Here is a 20,616-nt window from a genome sequence, read left to right on the forward strand (position 1 = left end):
AAATGGACATGGATATTGGCTCCTCCCAGACTCAAAATATCAGCTCTCAGTTGCCTCAGAAATGGCACATCCATAAGATGCTCCAAATCTGGCACTTAGCCTCACTCTTCCAACTTGCCCTGGTGCAGTGGCAAGTGGGTTTACAGTTGGGGGTTGATGTCACCTTTGTTTTGTCAGGTGACATCAAGGCCAGAGGCTAGTAAACCCCATAGTAATATTGAATAAAAAACACACCCAGAATAAAGTCCTTTAATTGAAAGAATGTCTCAGACTCCTTTAATGCATCTAAATTAAACCATACTCATGTCATCGCCCAGTCCACAGTAGCCAATGTCTCCTGTAAAAGAATTAAAATAATACACCACAACATTCTTCCCCATTTCCCCAGTTCAACTCACTGACGTCAGCGCGAGTGCAGTTACTATTTTTCCCATGGCTCTCGTGCTGATGTCAGTGAGTTGAACGGAGTTCATTTACTGTGAACTCCAGGACCTTTCTGACAGCACCACAAGCATGAGAACTTTCTCACGCTCGCGGTGACATCAGTCAGGTCATAGGAGTTCACTGCGAGATACTGAGCAGCATTAGCTCTCGCTTTTAACAGTTGAATACAACTCTCAACATTGTCCTTTGCTAGCGCTGATTGCAGTGCAAGCAGGTGACAGTGATGTGAGTTGTCTTCTTCAGCACCTGGCGCTGGGGAACAGCATGATTAGCACCGATGATTTCCAGTCTCCGGTACATGTCACACTGATGACACAGGGATGTCATCTATGTGTCATCAGTGTCTTGTGTTATGATTGAGTCACCGTAGGAGGCAGACACAAAAATAGAAGCTACGTCCAGAAAACCAGAGAAGTTGGCAACTATCAGATTGCAGACCCCTGAACCTATCAACACAACTAGCAGTAGCCGTGGGGGGTTCCTACGATGTCCTAGACCCCTCGATCACAGCTGGAGCGCTAAATAGCCTAAAGACAGAAAAGGAAATCTAAACTGCCCCAGAGCAGACCCCAAAGTAAAAGGCAGCCCCCAACATATAATGACGGTGAAGCAAGATGAAAAAAAAACACTCACACAGATAGAAAGATAGGCTGAGCAAACGATGGGGCCCAAGCTAGCTAAACAGAACAGGAAAGGAAGGTTGCTGTCTGCAATCTGCCAAAACCCTATCAAAGACATAAGCCAACAAGCTGATATGAAAAAGACCCTGAAGCAGCTAGGCTTCAAAAACTAAATCAGCACTCAGGTATTTTCAGAAGACAGAGCTAAAGGAATTCAGCACACCCCAGCAGGGAATGGCAGAAATCCAGAAAAACAAAGCAAAACAAAGTCTAAGCACAAATGCAAAAGGCCGAGCAGAAAACCTAGCTTTAGAGGAGAAGGAATTCAGACTGGTCTCCAAGGATCCCACAGAGAAATCACCCGCAGGGCAGAAGGGCGTCGGCAGCCTTATATCCAGTCAGTAACTCCACTCAGCCAGTCATCATCATCAGACTCAGGTGTTTGATAATCAGGCTCACTACCTTTCTTTACCAGAAGAGGGAGTTCCTCGGGCCTCAGTAGTGAAGGGGAAAATGAACTCACAACAGTACCTCCCCCTTGAGGAGGGGTCACTGAACCCTCAACCACGCCACCAGGGCGATCAGGGTGAGCCCGATGAAAGGCACGCACCAATCTTTTGGCATGAATATCAGAGGCAGAGACCCAGGAATTATCCTCCTGACCATAACCCTTCCACTTAACCAAATACTGGAGTCTCCGTCTAGCCAGACGGGAATCCAGTACTTTCTCTACCTCATATTCCATGTTACCTTCAACCAATACAGGGTCTGGAGGTGCCACCCCCCGGAACAACAGGTTCATCAAACCTCTTCAACAAAGATTTATGGAACACATTATGGATTTTAAATGTGACAGGAAGAGCCAAACGAAAAGAGACCGGATTAATAATCTCAAATCTTGTAAGGTCCAATAAATCTAGGCATAAACTTAGGAGAAGCCACCTTCATAGCAATATTTTTTTATATCACCAACCTTAAACTGGGGACCAATGGTCCTATGTCGGTTGGAAAACCGCTGGGCCTTTTCCTGGGAGAGAGATAACTTATCCACCACTTGGTCACAGATCTGGTGCATTCTCTCCACCACAGTGTCAACACCTGGGCAGGCAGAGGGCTCCACCTGCCCTGAAGAAAATCGAGGATGAAACCCAAAGTTACAAAAAAAAGGTGACATCAAAGTGGCAGAACTAGCTCTATTATTTAAAGCAAATTCGGCCAAGGGCAAAACTGAAACCCAATCATCCTGATCAGCAGAAATAAAACATCTCAAATATGACTCCAAGGTCTGGTTTGTTCTCTCTGTCTGCCCATTGGTCTGAGGGTGAAAAGCAGAGGAGAAGGACAACTGATTTCCCTGCTTGGAACAGAAAGTTCTCCAAAATCTAGACACAAACTGGACTCCTCTGTCAGATACAATGTTCTCAGGAATCCCGTGCAAGCGAACCACCTGTTGTAAAAACAGGGGCACCAACTCAGAGGAAGACGGCAACTTAGGGAGTGGTACAAGATGAACCATCTTAGAGAACCTATCACAAATCACCCAAATAACAGTCATCCTTTGAGAGACAGGCATATCAGAGATGAAATCCATTGAAATATGGGTCCATGGCCTCTTGGGGACAGGCAAAGGCATCAACAACCCACTAGAGCGAGAACACGATTTAGACCGGGAGCACGTCCCACAGGACTGCACAAAATTCCTGACATCACAAGACAAGGAGGGCCACCAAAAAGACCGACTCACCAGATCTCTAGTACCAAAAATACCTGGATGACCAGCCAAAGCAGAGCAATGAACTTCAGACATCACTCTCTTCTTCCACTGGTCAGGAACATACAACTTTCCACTGGGACAACGCTCAGGTTTGTCCTCCTGGAACTCTTCCAGAGCACGTCTCAAATTGGGTGAGATGGCAGAAAGAACTACCCCTTCGCCTAAGATGGTAGCAGGCTTGGTCACCACAGGAGAATCAGCAAAGAAGCTCCTAGAGAGGGCGTCTGCCTTGACATTCTTAGTTCCAGGAAGAAAAGAAACCACAAAATCAAAACGTGTAAAAAACAAGGCCCACCTAGCCTGTCTAGGGTTCAAGCGCTTAGCCGACTCTAGGTAAATCAAATTCTTGTGGTCAGTGAGGACCACGACTTGATGCTTAGCTCCCTCCAACCAATGTCTCCACTCCTCAAATGCCCATTTCATGGCCAACAGTTCCCGATTCCCCACATCATAGTTACGTTCAGATGGAGAGAACTTTCAGGAAAAGAAAGCACAGGGATTCATTTTAGATGTTACAGGATCCTTTTGGGACAAAACAGCTCCTGCACCAATCTCAGAAGCATCCACCTCTACCTGGAACGGAAGTGAGACATCAGGTTGCCGCAAAACTGGGGTGGAGGTGAATCTTCGCTTCAGCTCCTGAAAGGAAGAAACAGCCTCTGGAGACCAATTTAACACATCAGCACCCTTCTTAGTCAAATCAGTCAATGGCTTGGCAATACTAGAAAATTTTGCTATAAATTTCCGATAAAAATTAGCAAAACCCAAAAACTTCTGGAGGGCCTTCAAAGAAGTGGGCTGAACCCAATCGTAAATGGCCTGTACCTTTGCCGGGTCCATTTCGATAGTTGACAGGGACAAAATAAATCCCAAAAAAGAAATCCTCTGTACTCCAAAAAGGCATTTAGATCCTTTGACATACAGGGAATTCTCCCTCAAGATCCGGAACACAGTCCGAATATGTTCCACATGAGAATCCTAATCCTTGGAGAAGATCAAAATATCATCCAGATAGATAATCAAAAATTTATCGACAAAATCTCGGAAAATATCGTTCATGAAGCACTGGAAGACAGAAGGGGCATTAGTGAGCCCAAAAGGCATCACCAGGTACTCAAAATGTCCCTCCGGAGTATTAAACGCCGTCTTCCATTCATCCCCATGCTTAATGCGAATAAGATTATACGCCCCCCTGAGGTCAAGCTTGGTAAACCAGCAAGCACCTTTTACTCTGGAGAATAGATCAGAAATCAGGGGTAACGGATACTGATATTTAACAGTAATTTTGTTGAGGGCACGATAATCAATACAAGGTCTTAATGATCCATCCTTCTTGGCTACAAAAAAAAAACGGCACCTAAGGGTGACGAGGATGGTCTAATATGACCCTTCTCCAATGCCTCCTTAATATAGGATCGCATAGCCTCGTGCTCGGGTACAGATAGATTGAAGAGTCGACCCTTGGGAAATTTACACCCCGGGCTCAGTTCAATTGCACAGTCATAACTCCTATGAGGAGGCAGAGATGCAGACTCATTCTCACTAAATACATCATAAAAGTCCGCCAAATAATCAGGAACATCATGCGACTGAGGAGAGGTGGAAAACACCGGAGCCTCACTAAAGGCACACCGACAACCCCAACTCACCACAGACACAGATTTCCAATCCAAAACTGGATTATGAATTTGTAACCAGGGAAATCCCAGAACAATAGTATCATGCAGATTATGCAACACCAAAAATCTGCAATTTTCTTGATGGTCTGGGGCGACCCGCATTACCACCTGGGTCCAAAACTGAGGTTTATTTTTAGCCAAAGGAGTAGCATCAATCCCCCTCAAAGGGATAGGCGTCTGCAGAGGTGTCATCGAAAATCCACAACGTTTAGCAAAATCCAAGTCCATTAGGTTTAGGGCTGCTCCCGAATCCACAAAAGCCTTGGCGGAAAATGTGGACAGGGAGCAGATCAGAGTAATAGCCAGAAGAAACTTAGGTTGAACACCACCAACAGAAAACGTGTCTGCAAAGCGTTTCTCTCGTTTAGGACAGACAGAAATAATATGCGAGGCATCTCCACAGAAAAAACACAACTTATTACGCCTTCTGAACTCCTGACGCTGCTCTCTGGAAAAAACTCTATCACATTGCATAGGTTCAGACATTTGTTCAACAGGTGGCAACACCTCTCGTGCAGCTTTGCGTTCGCGCAAACGCCGATCAACCTGAATGGTTAATGACATAGAATCGTCAAGACCAGAGGGAACAGGAAATCCCACCATAGTATCTTTTACGGCTTCTGACAATCCCTTCTGAAAGAGAGCAGCCAAGGCATTATCATTCCAGGTAGTAAGTACTGCCCACTTTCGGAATTTTTGACAGTACAATTCTGCAGAATCACGACCCTGGTTCAATACCAGCAGGGTCTTTTCAGCCTGATCAATGGCATTAGGTTCGTCATAAAACAACCCCAAGGCCTGAAAAAATGCGTTCACATTAGTCAGAATAGGATCATCTGGTTTCAAAGAAAACGCCCAATCCTGGGGATCGCCACGCAACAAAGAGATGACAATTTTAACCTGCTGCGCGGAGCTCCCTGACGAGTTAGGCTTCAAGGCAAAAAATAATTTAAAATTATTTTTGAAATTCAAAAATTTAGACCGATCCCCAAAAAATACATCAGGTGTAGGAATCTTTGGTTCAGCAGCATGTGAATGAGCAAGGTAGGCAGAAATTCCCCGCACTTCCGCAGCGAGCTGCTCCACACGATCAGACAATTGCTTTATCTCCATTGAGAGAAAAAAAATTCCCCCTACGGCCTCAGAGATATAGAGGAAAAAATATACACACTTTTTTTTTTACAATTCTTTCCTGCTATTGAGTACCCTAGAATCTGCGGTATGGCGGGTGATTCTGTTATGATTGAGTCACCATAGGAGGCAGACACAAAAATAGAAGCTACGTCCAGAAAACCAGAGAAGTTGGCAACTATCAGATTGCAGACCCGTGAACCTATCAACACAACTAGCAGTAGCCGTGGGGGGATCCTACGATGCCCTAGACCCCTCGATCACAGCCGAAGCGCTAAATAGCCTAAAGACAGAAAAGGAAATCTAAACTGCCCCAGAGCAGACCCCAAAGTAAAAGGCAGTCCCCAACATATAATGACGGTGAAGCAAGATGAAAAAACACTCACACAGATAGAAAGATAGGCTGAGCAAACGATGGGGACCAAGCTAGCTAAACAGAACAGGAAAGGAAGGTTGCTGTCTGCAATCTGCCAAAACCCTATCAAAGACATAAGCCAACAAGCTGATATGAAAAAGACCCTGAAGCAGCTAGGCTTCAAAAACTAAATCAGCACTCAGGTATTTTCAGAAGACAGAGCTAAAGGAATTCAGCACACCCCAGCAGGGAATGGCAGAAATCCAGAAAAACAAAGCAAAACAAAGTCTAAGCACAAATGCAAAAGGCAGAGCAAAAAACTTAGCTTTAGAGGAGCAGGAATTCAGACTGGTCTCCAAGGATCCCACAGAGAAATCACCCGCAGGGCAGAAGGGCGTCGGCAGCCTTATATCCAGTCAGTAACTCCACTCAGCCAGTCATCATCATCAGACTCAGGTGTTTGATAATCAGGCTCACTACCTTTCTTTACCAGAAGAGGGAGTTCCTCGGGCCTCAGTAGTGAAGGGGAAAATGAACTCACAACAGTCTGGTGTGTGGGACGCTTTGGTCGACTGTTGACGATTTTTAGGAAAACAGCTCACGAATCCGAACATGAATCCGAATGTGCAACGTTCGTGCTGAATTTGAGATTGGCGAATGTTTTCCGAACAAGTTCATTCATCTCTAGTCAGGACTCATTTCTATCTAGTCAAAAACAGTCCATTTTTCCTTCTTAAAAGGAAACTGTCATCATAAAAATGTAGTCTAATCTGCAGGCACCATGTTATACACCAAAAAGAACTGAGTGGATTGATGTATAGTTTTGTTAAAAAAAAAAAATTGGCTATAGCCTGTGTTTGTTTTTTTTATTTAAACATCTCTTCTTTTTGGGATTTTTGGTCTAGTGGACGATCCTATTACTGACTGACAGTTATGTTTTTAACCCCTTAATTACCGGAGCTTTTTTCGGTTTTGCGTTTTTGTTTTTCGCTCCCCTTCTTCCCAGAGCCATACATTTTTTATTTTTCTATCAATATGGCCATGTGAGGGCTTATATTTTGCTGGACGAGTTGTACTTTTGAACGACATCATTGGTTTTAGCATGTCATGCACTAGAAAACAGGAGAAAATTTCCAAGTGCGGTGAAATTGCAAAAAAAGTGCAATCCTATACTTGTTTTTTGTTTTGTTTTTTTGCTAGGTTCACTAAATGCTAAAACTGACCTCCTATTATGATTCTTCAGGTCATTACGAGTTCGTAGACACCAAATATGTCAAGGTACTTTTTTATCTAAGTGGTGAGAAAAAAGTCTGGTTTACAAAAAAAAAAAAAAATTTGCGCCATTTTCTGATACCCGTAGCATTTCCATTTTTCATTGTCTGGGGTTGCCGAGCAGATGTTTTTAATGATACCATTTATGTGCAGTTACAATCTTTTGATCGCCCGTTATTGCATTTTAATGCAATGTCGTGGTGACCAAAAAACGTAATTCTGACGTTTCAATATTTTTCTTGCTAAGTCATTTAGCAATCAGGTATTAACCCTTTTTTACTGATAGATTAGGTGATTCATAATGTGGCGATACCTAATATGTGTATGTGTGATTTTTTTTATTGTTTTATTTTGAATGGGGCAAAAGAGGGGTGATTTAAACTTTTATTTTTTTTAAATTTTTTTCATATTTTTTTAAAACTTTTTTTTAAATTTTGACATGCTTCAATAGCCTCCATGGGAGGCTACAAGCATCCACAACTTGATCGGCTCTGCTACATATAGGCAAGGAGCAGATCGCCTATATGTAGCAGAATTACAGCATTGTTATGAGCGCCGACCACTGGGTGGCGCTCATAGCAATGCCTCATCAACAACTATAGAGGTGTCTAGGAGACCTCACATTTTTATGGCAACACATTGCTAACCCCCGACGGGGGTTGGCGATATGTGTATTTCCAGCCCGGCAGCCGGACGTGCTGGTTAAATCCCTCTGTCAGCATTTGACAGCTGGATTTAGCTAGTTAATAGGCATGGGTGGATTGCGATCCCACCTGCGCCTATTGCAGGCACATGTCAGCTGTTGAAAACAGCTGACATGTCCTGGCTTTGATGTGGACTCACCTCTGGAACCCTCATTAAAGCGGGGGTACTGCCATTGAACGCACTATTGGGTCCAATGCCAGTAAGGGGTTAATACTGCATACAGAGATTGCTGTCAGTCACTGATAGGACCTCCCACCAGACCAAAAATCTCAGAAAGAACAGAGGTTTAAATGAATAAAACACAAGTTATAGCAAATCTTTTGTCACAATACTATATATCAATCTGCTTAGCTCACTGGCGAACATAGACAAAAAGGGCCCCTTATGCAAGAACAATATACACACATGGTCAAAATTGTTGGTTCCCCTCGTTTAATGATGGAAAAACCCATAATGGTGACAGAAATATCTTGAACCTGACAAAAGTAATAATAAATCAAAAATCTATGAAAATGAACAAATGAAAGTCAGACATTGCTTTTTAACCATGCTTCCACAGAATAAAAAAAAAAAATAAAACTCATGAAATAGACCTGGACAGAAATGATGGTACCATTAACTTAATATATTGTTGCACAACTTTTTGATGCAATCACTGCAATCAAATGATTCCTGTAACTGTCAATGAGATTTCTGCACCTTTCAACAAATATTTTGGCCCACTCCTCAAGAGCAAACTGCTCCAGTTGTCTCATGTTTGAAGGTTGCCTTTTCCAGACGGCATGTTTGAGCTCTTTCTAAAGATGCTCAATAGGATTTAGGTCAGGGTTCATAGAAGGCCACTTCAGAATAGTTCAATGTTTTCCTCTTAGCCATTCTTGGGTGCTTTTAGCTGTGTGTTTTGGGTCATTATCCTGTTGCAAGACCCATGACTTGCGACTGAGACCAAGCTTTCTGACACTTGGCAGCACATTTCTCTCTAAAATCCCTTTATAGTCTTGAAATTTCATTGTACCCTGCACAGATTTTAAACACCCTGTGCCAGATGCAGCAAAACAGCCCCAGAACATAACAGAGCCTCCACCATGTTTCACAGTAGGGGCAGTGTTCTTTTCTTTATATGCTTCATTTTTCCATCTGTGAACATAAAGCTCATGTGACTTGTCAAAAAGTTTCATTTTTGCCTCATAAGTCCATAGGACATTCTCTCAGAAGCATTGCAGCTTGTAAACATGTAGTTTGGCAAATTCCAATCTGGCTTTTTTATGATTTTTTTCCAACAATGGTGTCCTCCTTGGTAGTCTCCCATGAAGTCCACTTTGGCACATACAACGATGGATGGTGCGATCTGACACTGATGTTCCTTGAGCTTGAAGTTCACCTTTAATCTGTTTAGAAGTTTTTCTGGGCTCTTTTGTTACCATTCGTACTATCCGTCTCTTTGATTTGTCATCAATTTTCCTCCTGCGGCCATGTCCAGGGAGGTTGGCTACAGTCCCATGGAGCATAAATTTCTGAATAATATGTGCAACTGTAGTCACAGGAACATCAAGCTGCTTGGAGTTGGTCTTATAACTTTCACCTTTAACTTGTTTTTCTATAACTTTCCTTCTAATCTCCTGAGACAACTCTTTCCTTTGGTTCCTTTGGTCCATGTTGAGGATGATACACACCATGTCACCAAACAGCACAGTGAGTATCTGTAGCCCTCTATACAGGCCCACTCAATGATTCCAAGATTGTAGACACCATGTGATGCTAAATAGTGTACACACCTTGATTTAACATATTCCTTTTGTCACATTTTCAGGGGTACCATCATTTCTGTCCAGGCCTATTTCATGAGTTTTATATTTTTTTAAATTCTGTGGAAGCATATTTGAAAAGCAATGTCTTTGATTTTTAATTTAATATTGCTTCTGTCAGATTCAGGTTATTTCTGTGACCATTGTGGGTTTTTCTGTCAATAAACAAGGGGTACCAACAATTTGACCACGTGTGTAAGGGCACTTTGCTGCCCAAGAGCTCCTAAAAATGCAAAACTGCAATTGCTTTGGAGGTATAAATGGCCCCCTAACCTCTTGGGTCCCTGTTTGGCCATACATATTGCACAAATTATATCCCTGACAGTTCCCCCTGCTTTATATTATGATGCTTGCAGACTGGATTTCATTTTCCTGGTGACAGATTCCCTTTAACTAAGCTTGTGTAATTTTAGATGTCATTATTTTGCACAGAATCCATTTTCTACTAATCAAACCTAGTTTTCTTATATTTGGGAGCTTATTTTGCTATAAAATGCTCTCAGTCTTAATCCTTTAATATCAGTGTTCCCATAATTGATACATCTAAGCTCTTCTATCCCAAAGGCAGCAAAACAGGCCACAACATTATGGATCCTCCATTATGTTTCACTGTAGCTAGGATGTACTTTTATATATATAGGCTTCATTTTGTCATCTATAAACATAATAGAACATTTCCTCTGAAGGTTGAAAATTTTGTACTTAATATTCAGACTTCCAATAATATTGACAAAGACTGTATCACATTAAGAAGTTTGAGTAAGTGGTGGACATATCATTGGGGCATCCTGTAAAGAAGCACAGGGCCTGAGAGGTAAGGGGGCCCATTTTTGCCTCCAAAACAGGTGGAATTGTGTATTTTGATGAACTATTGGACTACAAAGGACCCATATATTGTTCCTCATAGGAGCCCTTTTCTGTTTGCATCCGCCAGTCACTCAAGTCATGTATAGTGTGTGAAATCTTGAGGAGACCAAGGAAAGACAAATGTGTCACCAACCCTTGCTGAAAAATCTACTTATCTAGAGTGACATGGCGCCAATATAGAAAAGATGGGGTATTTCCAAACTTTTGTAGTCAGTGGGGGAGGTTTCAAATTTGTATTACATACACTATGGTTGTGGTTTTACAGTGACTTTTATGTACAATGGATGCATAAACAATGGAATTTGCTGCCATATAAAATATCATTACATTATTTGTAGGGTCTGATCCGAGCAGTTAAGGAGCTGGATTATGAAGTGTGCCTGGGAAGATATACATTGATTGTAACTGCCACAGACAGATGTCCAATTTTGCTACGTCGCCTGACTTCAACCACTACAGTATGTATTGGTGCATCCTACTAACCTTTGTTTTCATCTCTGTACAAGCAACTGCCTTAAGCAGTATCTACATTCTGTTAATGGAATCTTCAATGGAGTGACAGCAAATCTGAGATTTCCAACTTGGTCAGGACTAATTATCATTTTGTAAATGAGCCTTGGCGGTGCCAGAATAAAAGAAAAACATACTCGCCTACCAGATACCCTTTGCTCCTGTGTATCCCTCACCGGTCTCCTGGCTATCTCTTCCAGTAGGGAAGGCATCAGGTGACCCCTGCATCCAATAAGAAAATAATTATCTATGTTGTCATGTTCTGTCTAAGTCAGAAGAGAGGGTTAGTAATCTGTTCTTTCCGGCTGAGATGGAATATGTTCGGCTGTAATTGTATGCAATGATTACCTGACATCTTATCCTTGCTGGAAGAGAAAACTTGTAGACTAGCAGGGAAACACCAGCCACAATAAACTCAAATGTTTATAAGCTTTGGAAAAATAATTTTCTTTTACATGTTTCTCAAAATGAAGACTGAAGAAAACAGGAAGTTGGTGGTATCCTGAGGACCTATCTGAAAAAATATTTTCACATGCTAGATAATATATGCATAACTAGAATAAAGGTGTTTACATACATTACAGTGGCATGTAAAAGTTTGGGCACTCCTGGTCAAAATTAGTTATTGTGAACATTTAAGAAAGTTGAAAATTAAATTATCTCTAAAAGGCCTAAAGTTAAAGATGACACATTTTCTTTGTATTGTAGACAAAATATATATATATATTTACATATATTAGTGATGAGCGAGCACTAAAATGCTCGGGTTACTCGTTACTTGAGTCAAGCAAATCGTAATGGCTGGGTGCTCAACTCGAGTAACGACTATAATGGAAGTCAATGGGAATCTTGAACATTTTTGCGGTGGCCTGGAGGGTGTCTAAATATTGTTGAAAACTATGTAAACAGCGCTGAAATGGCATGGGAAAATCATGGGGAAGACCTCAAAAGCATCTTTGAATCCCAGGTCGATGCTGAGAAGAATGTTATCAGAGTATTATGCAACTTTTGCGGACTGACAATAAAACATACAAAACCACACTTAAAATGGATTTCACTGGAAAAAAATGTTAACAAGTATTTTTGCAGGATAATGACTTGTATATAAGGCAAAATAAATAATAGAAAAAAAATGCTCCTCCACACCTTGGGTTATGTTCACACATGGTGTTTTTGCTTAGTTTTTGCTTAGTTTTTGCTTAGTTTTTGCACGTTTGCATTGCCTTCAATGGTAAATAAAAAGATTCAACAGGAAATGTAATTTTAGTATTTTAAACCTTATCTGGCAATGGGGTGTGTGAGACATGATCAGACACATTGAAAGACACAAACTTTTTTCAGGGCATCGACCAGCCATCACTATTTGTAGAGGGTAATCAGGCAGCCCTTTCTATTGTTAGACGGCCAGCAGGTGCCATGTGGACAGATGAGACCAAGATAGAATTTTTGGTAAAGCAGATAATTCTACTGTTTAATGTAAATGGAATGAGGCCTACAAATAAAAGGACACAGTAGTTACAGTCAAATATGGCGGAGGTTAAAGATATTTTGGGTTGTTTTGCTGCCTCTGGGTGCCTTGAAATGTGATGATTCCCAAAGGATTTTGAGTTGCAATGTAGTTCCCGGGGTTAGAAAGCTGGGTTTGCATCGTAGCCATGGGTCATGGGTTTTCTAGCAGGGCAATGACCCCAGACATATTTCAAGAAGCACCCAGAAATAGATGGAAACAAAGCACTGGAGAGTTCAGAAATGGTAATTCCAGCTCCAGTAGTGTAAAGTCTCCCACCACTACCTCTTACAGACAGATGCTGTATAGATAAACTGTGAATGGATACATTAATTCATTTAATTTTTGCCTGATTTAATGAATTTCTGAGTACAGAACACTGTAAAAAAGCATGAATGTGTCAATGAGTGCATGAGAAAAAATAGCAGCAAGACTTAGAATTTCTAAGGCAATATTCCCTGATTAGATGCCTGTCGCGCTATTCCTACTGCCACACCTCACCGTAGACAAATTATAGATAAGAGCAGTATAAGGTCGGAGTCACACTAGCGAGAAATACGGACGAGTGCTATGCACAAAAACAATGCATTGCACTCGGACCAATCTTAATCTTTGGGCAGCTCGCATCAGCAGATTTTTTTTCTCAGCTGTATTATACGGGCTGAGAAAATTGCAGCATACTGTGATTGACAGCTTATTACGCCCGTAATACACCAATAAAAGTCTATGAGGGTGAGAAAACTACGGATCACACATGGACCAGACTGACTTGCGAGAAATATGCACCGGTGTCCTTTAACAAAAGCCAGCAATTCATTTTGCAATACAGTAAAATCACACTGACATGTTTAATAAAGAATAGAAAGAATAGATATATACACACAGAATACATATATTAATTAAAAGACTTTTTAAATGTGTGTCTTTTTTAACCCTTTACGACTATAGGATTAATAATGGAGTGGTGTCTTACTGACACCTCTACATTATTAACCCGGCTTAATGTCACCTTTCAATAGCAAGGTGACATTAACCCATTATTATTAACCCATGAGCCACCGCTAAAGGCAATGGGAATAGAGAGGCTAAGTGCCAGAAAAGGCGCATCTTATAGATGCGCCTTTTCTGGGGTGGCTGGGGGCAGATTTTTTTAGCGGGGGGGGCAAAAACAATGGTCCCTCTCTAGGCTATTAATATCTGCCCTCAGTCACTGGCTTTCCCTCTCTGTAGGAGAAATTACTGCCGGACCCCACGCAATTTTTTTCAAAGAATTAACCTGTTAATTTAACACCTACATGTCCGAAAATTTACACACATACACTAATCTAATTATTAGTCAAAGACATATATAAAACTAAATGAAATGAAATGGTTTACTGTATGTAAACCATATAAACACACAGCTCAGTGAAGAATCACTTATATTCTCTAAAGCATAAATGGATATTCATTATAGACATAGAAACCTTCTCAAAAAAATGAATATACCAAAATAGAGTCCAGAGTGATAAAGACTCAAATAAATTTATTGAATAACACAAAAGGGGATAACAGAACAAATGGACATAATAAATTACCATAAATTAATATCACAAGGAGATAGATACATATTAAACACATTGGCCATGATAATAGAGTACTCATATGAATATAATAGCAATAATAAAGTGCATAGTGTAAAAAGACTTGAAATATAATCAATTATAAGGTGCATAAAAATACCAAATCATAGATACCCGTAATAGATGGAACAGTGTGTCTAAGGCTCCCTCCTTTCGCCTACCGTGGCTTTTTCAAGGAGTGAGGTGTAAATGAAAAGGGGGAAGTATTTATATGTCACCCCATCCAATGGAAACGTTAGTTCCTAAGTAATGAGTGATAAATAAATCCAGTGTAAATAATCGCCATCAAACCCCAAAATAAATGAATGACACCCTTATTAATACTATGTGTATCGAACATAAGTAAAATAAAGAGAATCATTTATGTTCAGGACTTCAGCGCACGCCACCACTACTGCAGAAACCGGAAGCACATGGAGAGCATAATAAAAACAAACACAGGGAATGGCAGGATGTCTTAATGCGTTCCAGACTGGAGCGCACGCCACCGCCGCCATCATAGGGACCGGAAGCGCGGGGAAACATACATAATCGCAGGTCTCCATCGCAAAACCGGAAACGGAAATGACGCGGTCGGGGGCGGAACGCTCTAGAATAGAGGACACGTAATGTAGATCTCCTCCCCTGCAGCATCATATGGCGCGTCATTAACTATGCGCTCGGTGATGGAACGCAAACAAGGCAACAAAAATGGGAACATACTGATGACATAAATAGAAATGCACACAAAAGAAAATCAATGTCTCCTCCTATAAAATGACCAATAGTGCCTCACTAGAAATATACTCAATATTGAAAACGCCAACAATATGGTGCTCTATAAGTACCCAGAAGGGGAATAGCACAGAAGACAATTACATACACCTAACAAAAGGCAAACAACATATGCAACAAATAAAGTGCAAGGAATGTCAATATATATACTAACATAGAATAATAATAGGTATATTGCACTATATAAACTAAAATGGAATAAGGATCTATCCATAGATGGACATAAAGTGATTACACAATAGAAGTATATAAATATATATATAAGTAAAAAATGCATAAAAAATACACAAATCAATAAGTGAAAAAAAGTGAAGTGTAACACATGTGCGCTCGAGTGAGAGTGAAAGTGAATACATATAAATAAATATACCAATAAATATAGATACATTTATAAATATACAATTGTTAAAAAGACACATTATATATTGCATGATTTATAAAGTGCTTTAAATATGGATACATCATGGATAGAAACGTTTCCCAGGACCGAGTTCAAGCTAAAAGCAAAAAAAAAAAAAGAAGGAACAAAAAGAGAGAGAATAAATTAATAAAATTTATTATAAAAATGCATTAAAAAATAACTGCTCATTAAGACCCTTGGGTGCAACAGTATCCAATCTGAAAATCCATTTGGATTCTATCTGTGCAAGGCACTTCTTAATGTCACCCCCCTAGCACTCAACATCACATGATCAATTCCTCGAACATTCAGTAATGATTCATTACATTGATGGAAAAGTTTGAAGTGCCTGGGCAGTGTTTTAAGGAATCCAAATCCAAAATGTTTTGTGCTTCTCTGATGTCCAGAACATGTTCCCTAACCCTGTGTCTAAACTCTCTAGACGTCAAACCCACATATTTCAAATTACATGGACAGCTCGCACAGTAAATCACTGCAGTGGTAGTACAGGTAATATGATGCAATATTTTAAAAATTCTATTCTCATCAGCATTTGAGAAATCAACACCTTTCTATGTTGGGACAAGCTACACAGGATCCACATGGACAGCAACCCCATTGAGGGCCTCTTGATCCAAAAACATTAATCTCTTTTTTCTTATAATGGCTGTGTACAAGCGTATCACGGAAATTCCTAGATCTTCTATACGTAATGGACGGCCTGGGAGGAAAATATTGTGTAAGAACTGGGTCCAATTGTAAAACTTGCCAGTGTTTCGTCAGGATATTGTTAATCTCACGCCATTTGCAATTAAAAGTTTGGATATAGCATACCTTGTCTGAAGGCTGGTTCTCAACTCTTCATTTATGGAGTGTTTCAAGGCGTTCCGTTCTCTTTGCATGCCAGTATCCTTTTTGAATACAAGTAGATGGGTATCCTCTTTCTTTAAATCTTCGACTCAAATCTATACTCTGTTTTTCAAACAATTCTTCTTTTGAGCAGATGCGCCGCATACGTAGAAATTGTCCCACAGGTATACCACGTATAAGAAAAATGTAAAAGACTATATGTTGAAGTGGGCTTACGAAACACATCTGAGTAAACAAAACCAGCATCATCAACTTGAAAAATAATATCCAAAAATTCAATAATGGATGTTCCTGCTTTATACGTCACATGTAGATTCAAATCATTTTTATTCATGATTCATAAAGGTATGTAGCTCGTCCATCGAACCCTGCCAGATACACAAAATATCATCAATGTATCTCCCCCAGTATTGCACTCTATCCACCAAAGGTGTAGAATCAGTTGTAAAAATGTTTCTTTCCCACAGCCCTAGGAATAAATTTGCATACGATGGCGCAAAAGCTGCCCTCATAGTGGTACCCTGGAGCTGCAGGAAAAACTGATCAGAAAAAATAAAATTAGGGGGGTCGGCTTATACTCGGGTCGGCTTATACTCGAGTATATACAGTATTTTGGTCTTGATTTATATATTATGAATGTTATTGAGATAGCATATTTGTGATATACAGTACTGTATGTGTTCTCAGTGTTTTATTTCTGGACTAAATGTTTTTTTTTCCACAGGTATTAGTCAATGTAATTGACATAAATGACAATTGGCCACAATTCCCAAAGCCATACGAAGGACCTTTCGAGATAACAGAGGGACAACCAGGTCCAAGAGTTTCAACTTTCAAAGCTGAAGACAAAGATGCAGGTCTTAATGGTCAAGTAGAATACAGCATTGTTGGAGGTGATATTCTTGGTAAGTGTAAAGTGGTGGGATTGTCATACAGTAAAGCAGTTTATGTATTCAATATTTCCTTACTGCTAACTTGGAAGAGGTTGAAAATTTGTTGTCACGGATGTGTCAGAGGGTGCAGGCCGTTGCACTGCATCTGTCTGTAGAAGGTCTCAGATGTTTGCTTTGCAGACTAGTGGCCATTTCCCCTAGTGCTAAAAGTCACACCAGGACCTGGGTGTTTATAACTCACAAGTTTCTGTTGGGAATTGCTGGTGATATTTCCTATTTGCACTTCTCTGTTGAGGCTTGGAGCTGTAGCAGTCTGCTAGCATCCTCTTGGAGTTAGGAGGGCATCTTCATTTCTCTCTGCGTCTACTCAACCTAAGAGTCCCACTTTGTTTCATTTATCCTTGCTGTTTTTAGTGTTAGTGGGACTGACAAGCGCTTATCCTGTCCTTCCTGGTGCAGAGCTTATCGCCAGGGTCTGTTTTGCCAAGTACTCAAAGAGCTCGGATACAGCCATAAATAAGGCGATTAATTTTATTACAATAATTAAATGATTACAGAAAACAGGAAATAGTATGATATGTGTACACTTTTTCATAATATAAATCACAAAGGTAAAGTACTTACATTGCACACTACATAAGGAAAACTTCACCAGGAATAGCAACATCATCTGTCCGGAAACATCAACCGTGAGAAGCGAAACGGCGAAGACAGAGAAATTCCTGGGATTTCTGCATTATAGACCCACATGGGCGTCCCCTCCGCTCTACAGATTAACAGGCTTCTGTCTTAGCTGCAGTCTTCTCCAGTTTATGTATTGTTTGGAAAAAACATTGCTTGCCTAACCAAATGTTACACAAGCTCTGACAGGTTCTATTTGTCCAGTATAGTATCTCTCTTCTGAGTGGCCAGCTCTTCAGATGTCAATCTACCCCAGACAAATACATCACCCCAGATATGACTTGCCAAAAACTCTCCTCATTCCGGATGTTCCACTAGTCTATAAACACATTTCTAACCAAACATTGATAGCGAAACTATGTGATAATTCGGTGAGTAATATAAACATGCACGTTCTCATAGTTATGCAGTTCCCAGGTGTTAGGAAAATAACAGGAGATACAAAGCTAAACTATTACTGTCTATTATCTTAAAGGGGTCTTTACAGACAGGCTATCAGTATGGGTTCCCGATGATCATTAATATCTTAGCACTACAGGGTCACACAGGGATTAGGCATCCTGCTCAGCGATAGGTACGGAACCTACATAGGAATGGCAGGACAGACAGGGCGACATTAGATCTGTCTAAAGGTCTCCGATTTCCACTTCCCCCTTCTGTGGTGTTTGGTTCCCCTTCCCTTATCCTTTTTTGTTGCACTTAGTCTGTTCTACACTGTGTGTGACATTATCACCCACCTTTTACATTTGTAAAAGAAAAAAAGTGTTTATTTTTGGTGTGTTTTTTCTGTGTGTTTTTTTTCCTTTTGCTGGGTTCATGGATCCCGTTGCTGTGCTGGCAGAGCAGCTACAGAGGTTGTCACTGGAGTTGACTTACCTTCGTTCTAAGGTTATCAGCAACGGCAGCGGCTGCAGGCTCCTATTGTGGGGGACGTTGCAGGTAGGCGGGTCCAGCTTGAACCCAAAATTGCCCTCCCTGACAGGTTTGCTGGTGGTAGGGACAAGCTTTTTGTGTTTAAAGAGGCATGCAAAATGTGAATCCTTACTCCTCTGGAAATGAGGAGCAACGAATAGGAATTATTTTACTGTTGCAGGGGGAACCTCAGTCCTGGGATTTTTCTCTACCACAGGATTTTATGTGTCTGCAGTCTGTGGAAGAGTTTATCAGGGCCCTAGCCCTTATCTATCATGGTCCTGACTAGAGTTGAGCGAAACGGGTCGAAAAATTTCAAAAGTCGCCGACTTTTGGCAAAGTCGGGTTTCATGAAACGAAACCCGACCCTAGGATGAGGTCGGCCACGAGGTCGGCGACTTACGCGCCAAAGTCGCATTTCAAAAGTTTGTTTTGCGCTCTTTTTCAGCCAATCAGGATCCACGGACACTGTGGGCAACGTGATGACATAGGCACGGGTCACCACCATCTTTCAGAAGGGCATGCAAGTGATTGGCTTGCTTTGGTGGGCGTCACAGGGGGTATAAAAGGGCGTGCACGCCGACCGCCATCTTACTTCTGCCGATCTCAGTATAGGGAGAGGTTGCTGCTGATTCTGTAGGGAGAGCGTTAGGCAGGGAAGAAGACAAAAAAACTGCTTCTGCTGCTAGCGATTTGGCCTGCACAACACACCAGTCACTGTGTGTGCAGTGCAAGGGGAGGCTATATAGTGGTGTATCAGTGGTGTTGGTTGTTGGGCTGCCTTCTAAGGCTTCCTGACATTCCTGCATTGCTGTTTACCCACTGCTCCGCAAACTGCTTTTTTAAAAGCAATCCCAATTTTTTTTTTTTGTCCTGCTGAGAAGAAAAAAAAACTGCTTCTGCTGCTAGCGATTTGGCCTGTACAACACACCAGTCACTGTGTGTGCAGTGCAAGGGGAGGCTATATAGTGGTGTATCAGTGGTGTTGGTTGTTGGGCTGCCTTCTAAGGCTTCCTGACATTCCTGCACTGCTGTTTACCCACTGCTCCGCAAACTGCTTTTTTAAAAGCAATCCCAATTTTTTTTTTTTGTCCTGCTGAGAAGAAAAAAAAACTGCTTCTGCTGCTAGCGATTTGGCCTGCACAACACACCAGTCACTGTGTGTGCAGTGCAAGGGGAGGCTATATTGTGGTGTATCAGTGGTGTTGGTTGTTGGGCTGCCTTTTAAGGCTTCCTGACAGGCTGGCATTGCTGTTTACCCACTGCTCTGCAAACTGCTTTTTTAAAAGCAATCCAATCTCCCTTATCCTCTAGTCACTTTTGTCACAGCTGTGCCATCGAGCCTGTGACATCGCGCTCAGATATCAGTGGGCCTCACACAATCCAAAAGTGTCCAGTGTCCACAAGTGTCTGCAGAAATTCAAAATCTCCCTTATCCTCTCGTCACTTTTGTCACAGCTGTGCCATCGAGCCTGTGACATAGCGCTCAGATATTCATTGGGCCTCACACAATCCAAAAGTGTCCAGTGTCCACAAGTGTGTGCAGAAATTCAAAATCTCCCTTATCCTCTAGTCACTTTGGTCACAGCTGTGCCATCGAGCCTGTCACATAGCGCTCAGATATTCATTGGGCCTCACACAATCCAAAAGTGTCCAGTGTCCACAAGTGTGTGCAGAAATTCAAAATCTCCCTTATCCTCTAGTCACTTTGGTCACAGCTGTGCCATCGAGCCTGTCACATAGCGCTCAGATATTCATTGGGCCTCACACAATCCAAAAGTGTCCAGTGTCCACA

The 20,616-nt window shown here is 41.3% G+C and overlaps 1 protein-coding gene across 1 annotated transcript in view; it reads left to right on the top strand.

Moving 5' to 3' along the window:
• The window catches only part of CDH23 (cadherin related 23), a 1,761,581-nt gene that overhangs the window by 1,591,529 nt on the left and 149,436 nt on the right, over window positions 1–20,616 (top strand). The window contains exons 38-39 of the mRNA XM_073574902.1: window positions 10,991–11,110; window positions 17,060–17,240. Of these exons, the coding sequence (XP_073431003.1) occupies window positions 10,991–11,110; window positions 17,060–17,240 (301 nt within the window). The remainder of the gene's footprint in view (window positions 1–10,990; window positions 11,111–17,059; window positions 17,241–20,616) is intronic.

The sequence above is a fragment of the Dendrobates tinctorius genome, unplaced genomic scaffold, assembly GCF_039654945.1.
Source record: "Dendrobates tinctorius isolate UK_male_01 unplaced genomic scaffold, ASM3965494v1 ptg000040l, whole genome shotgun sequence".
Lineage (NCBI taxonomy): Eukaryota > Metazoa > Chordata > Amphibia > Anura > Dendrobatidae > Dendrobates > Dendrobates tinctorius.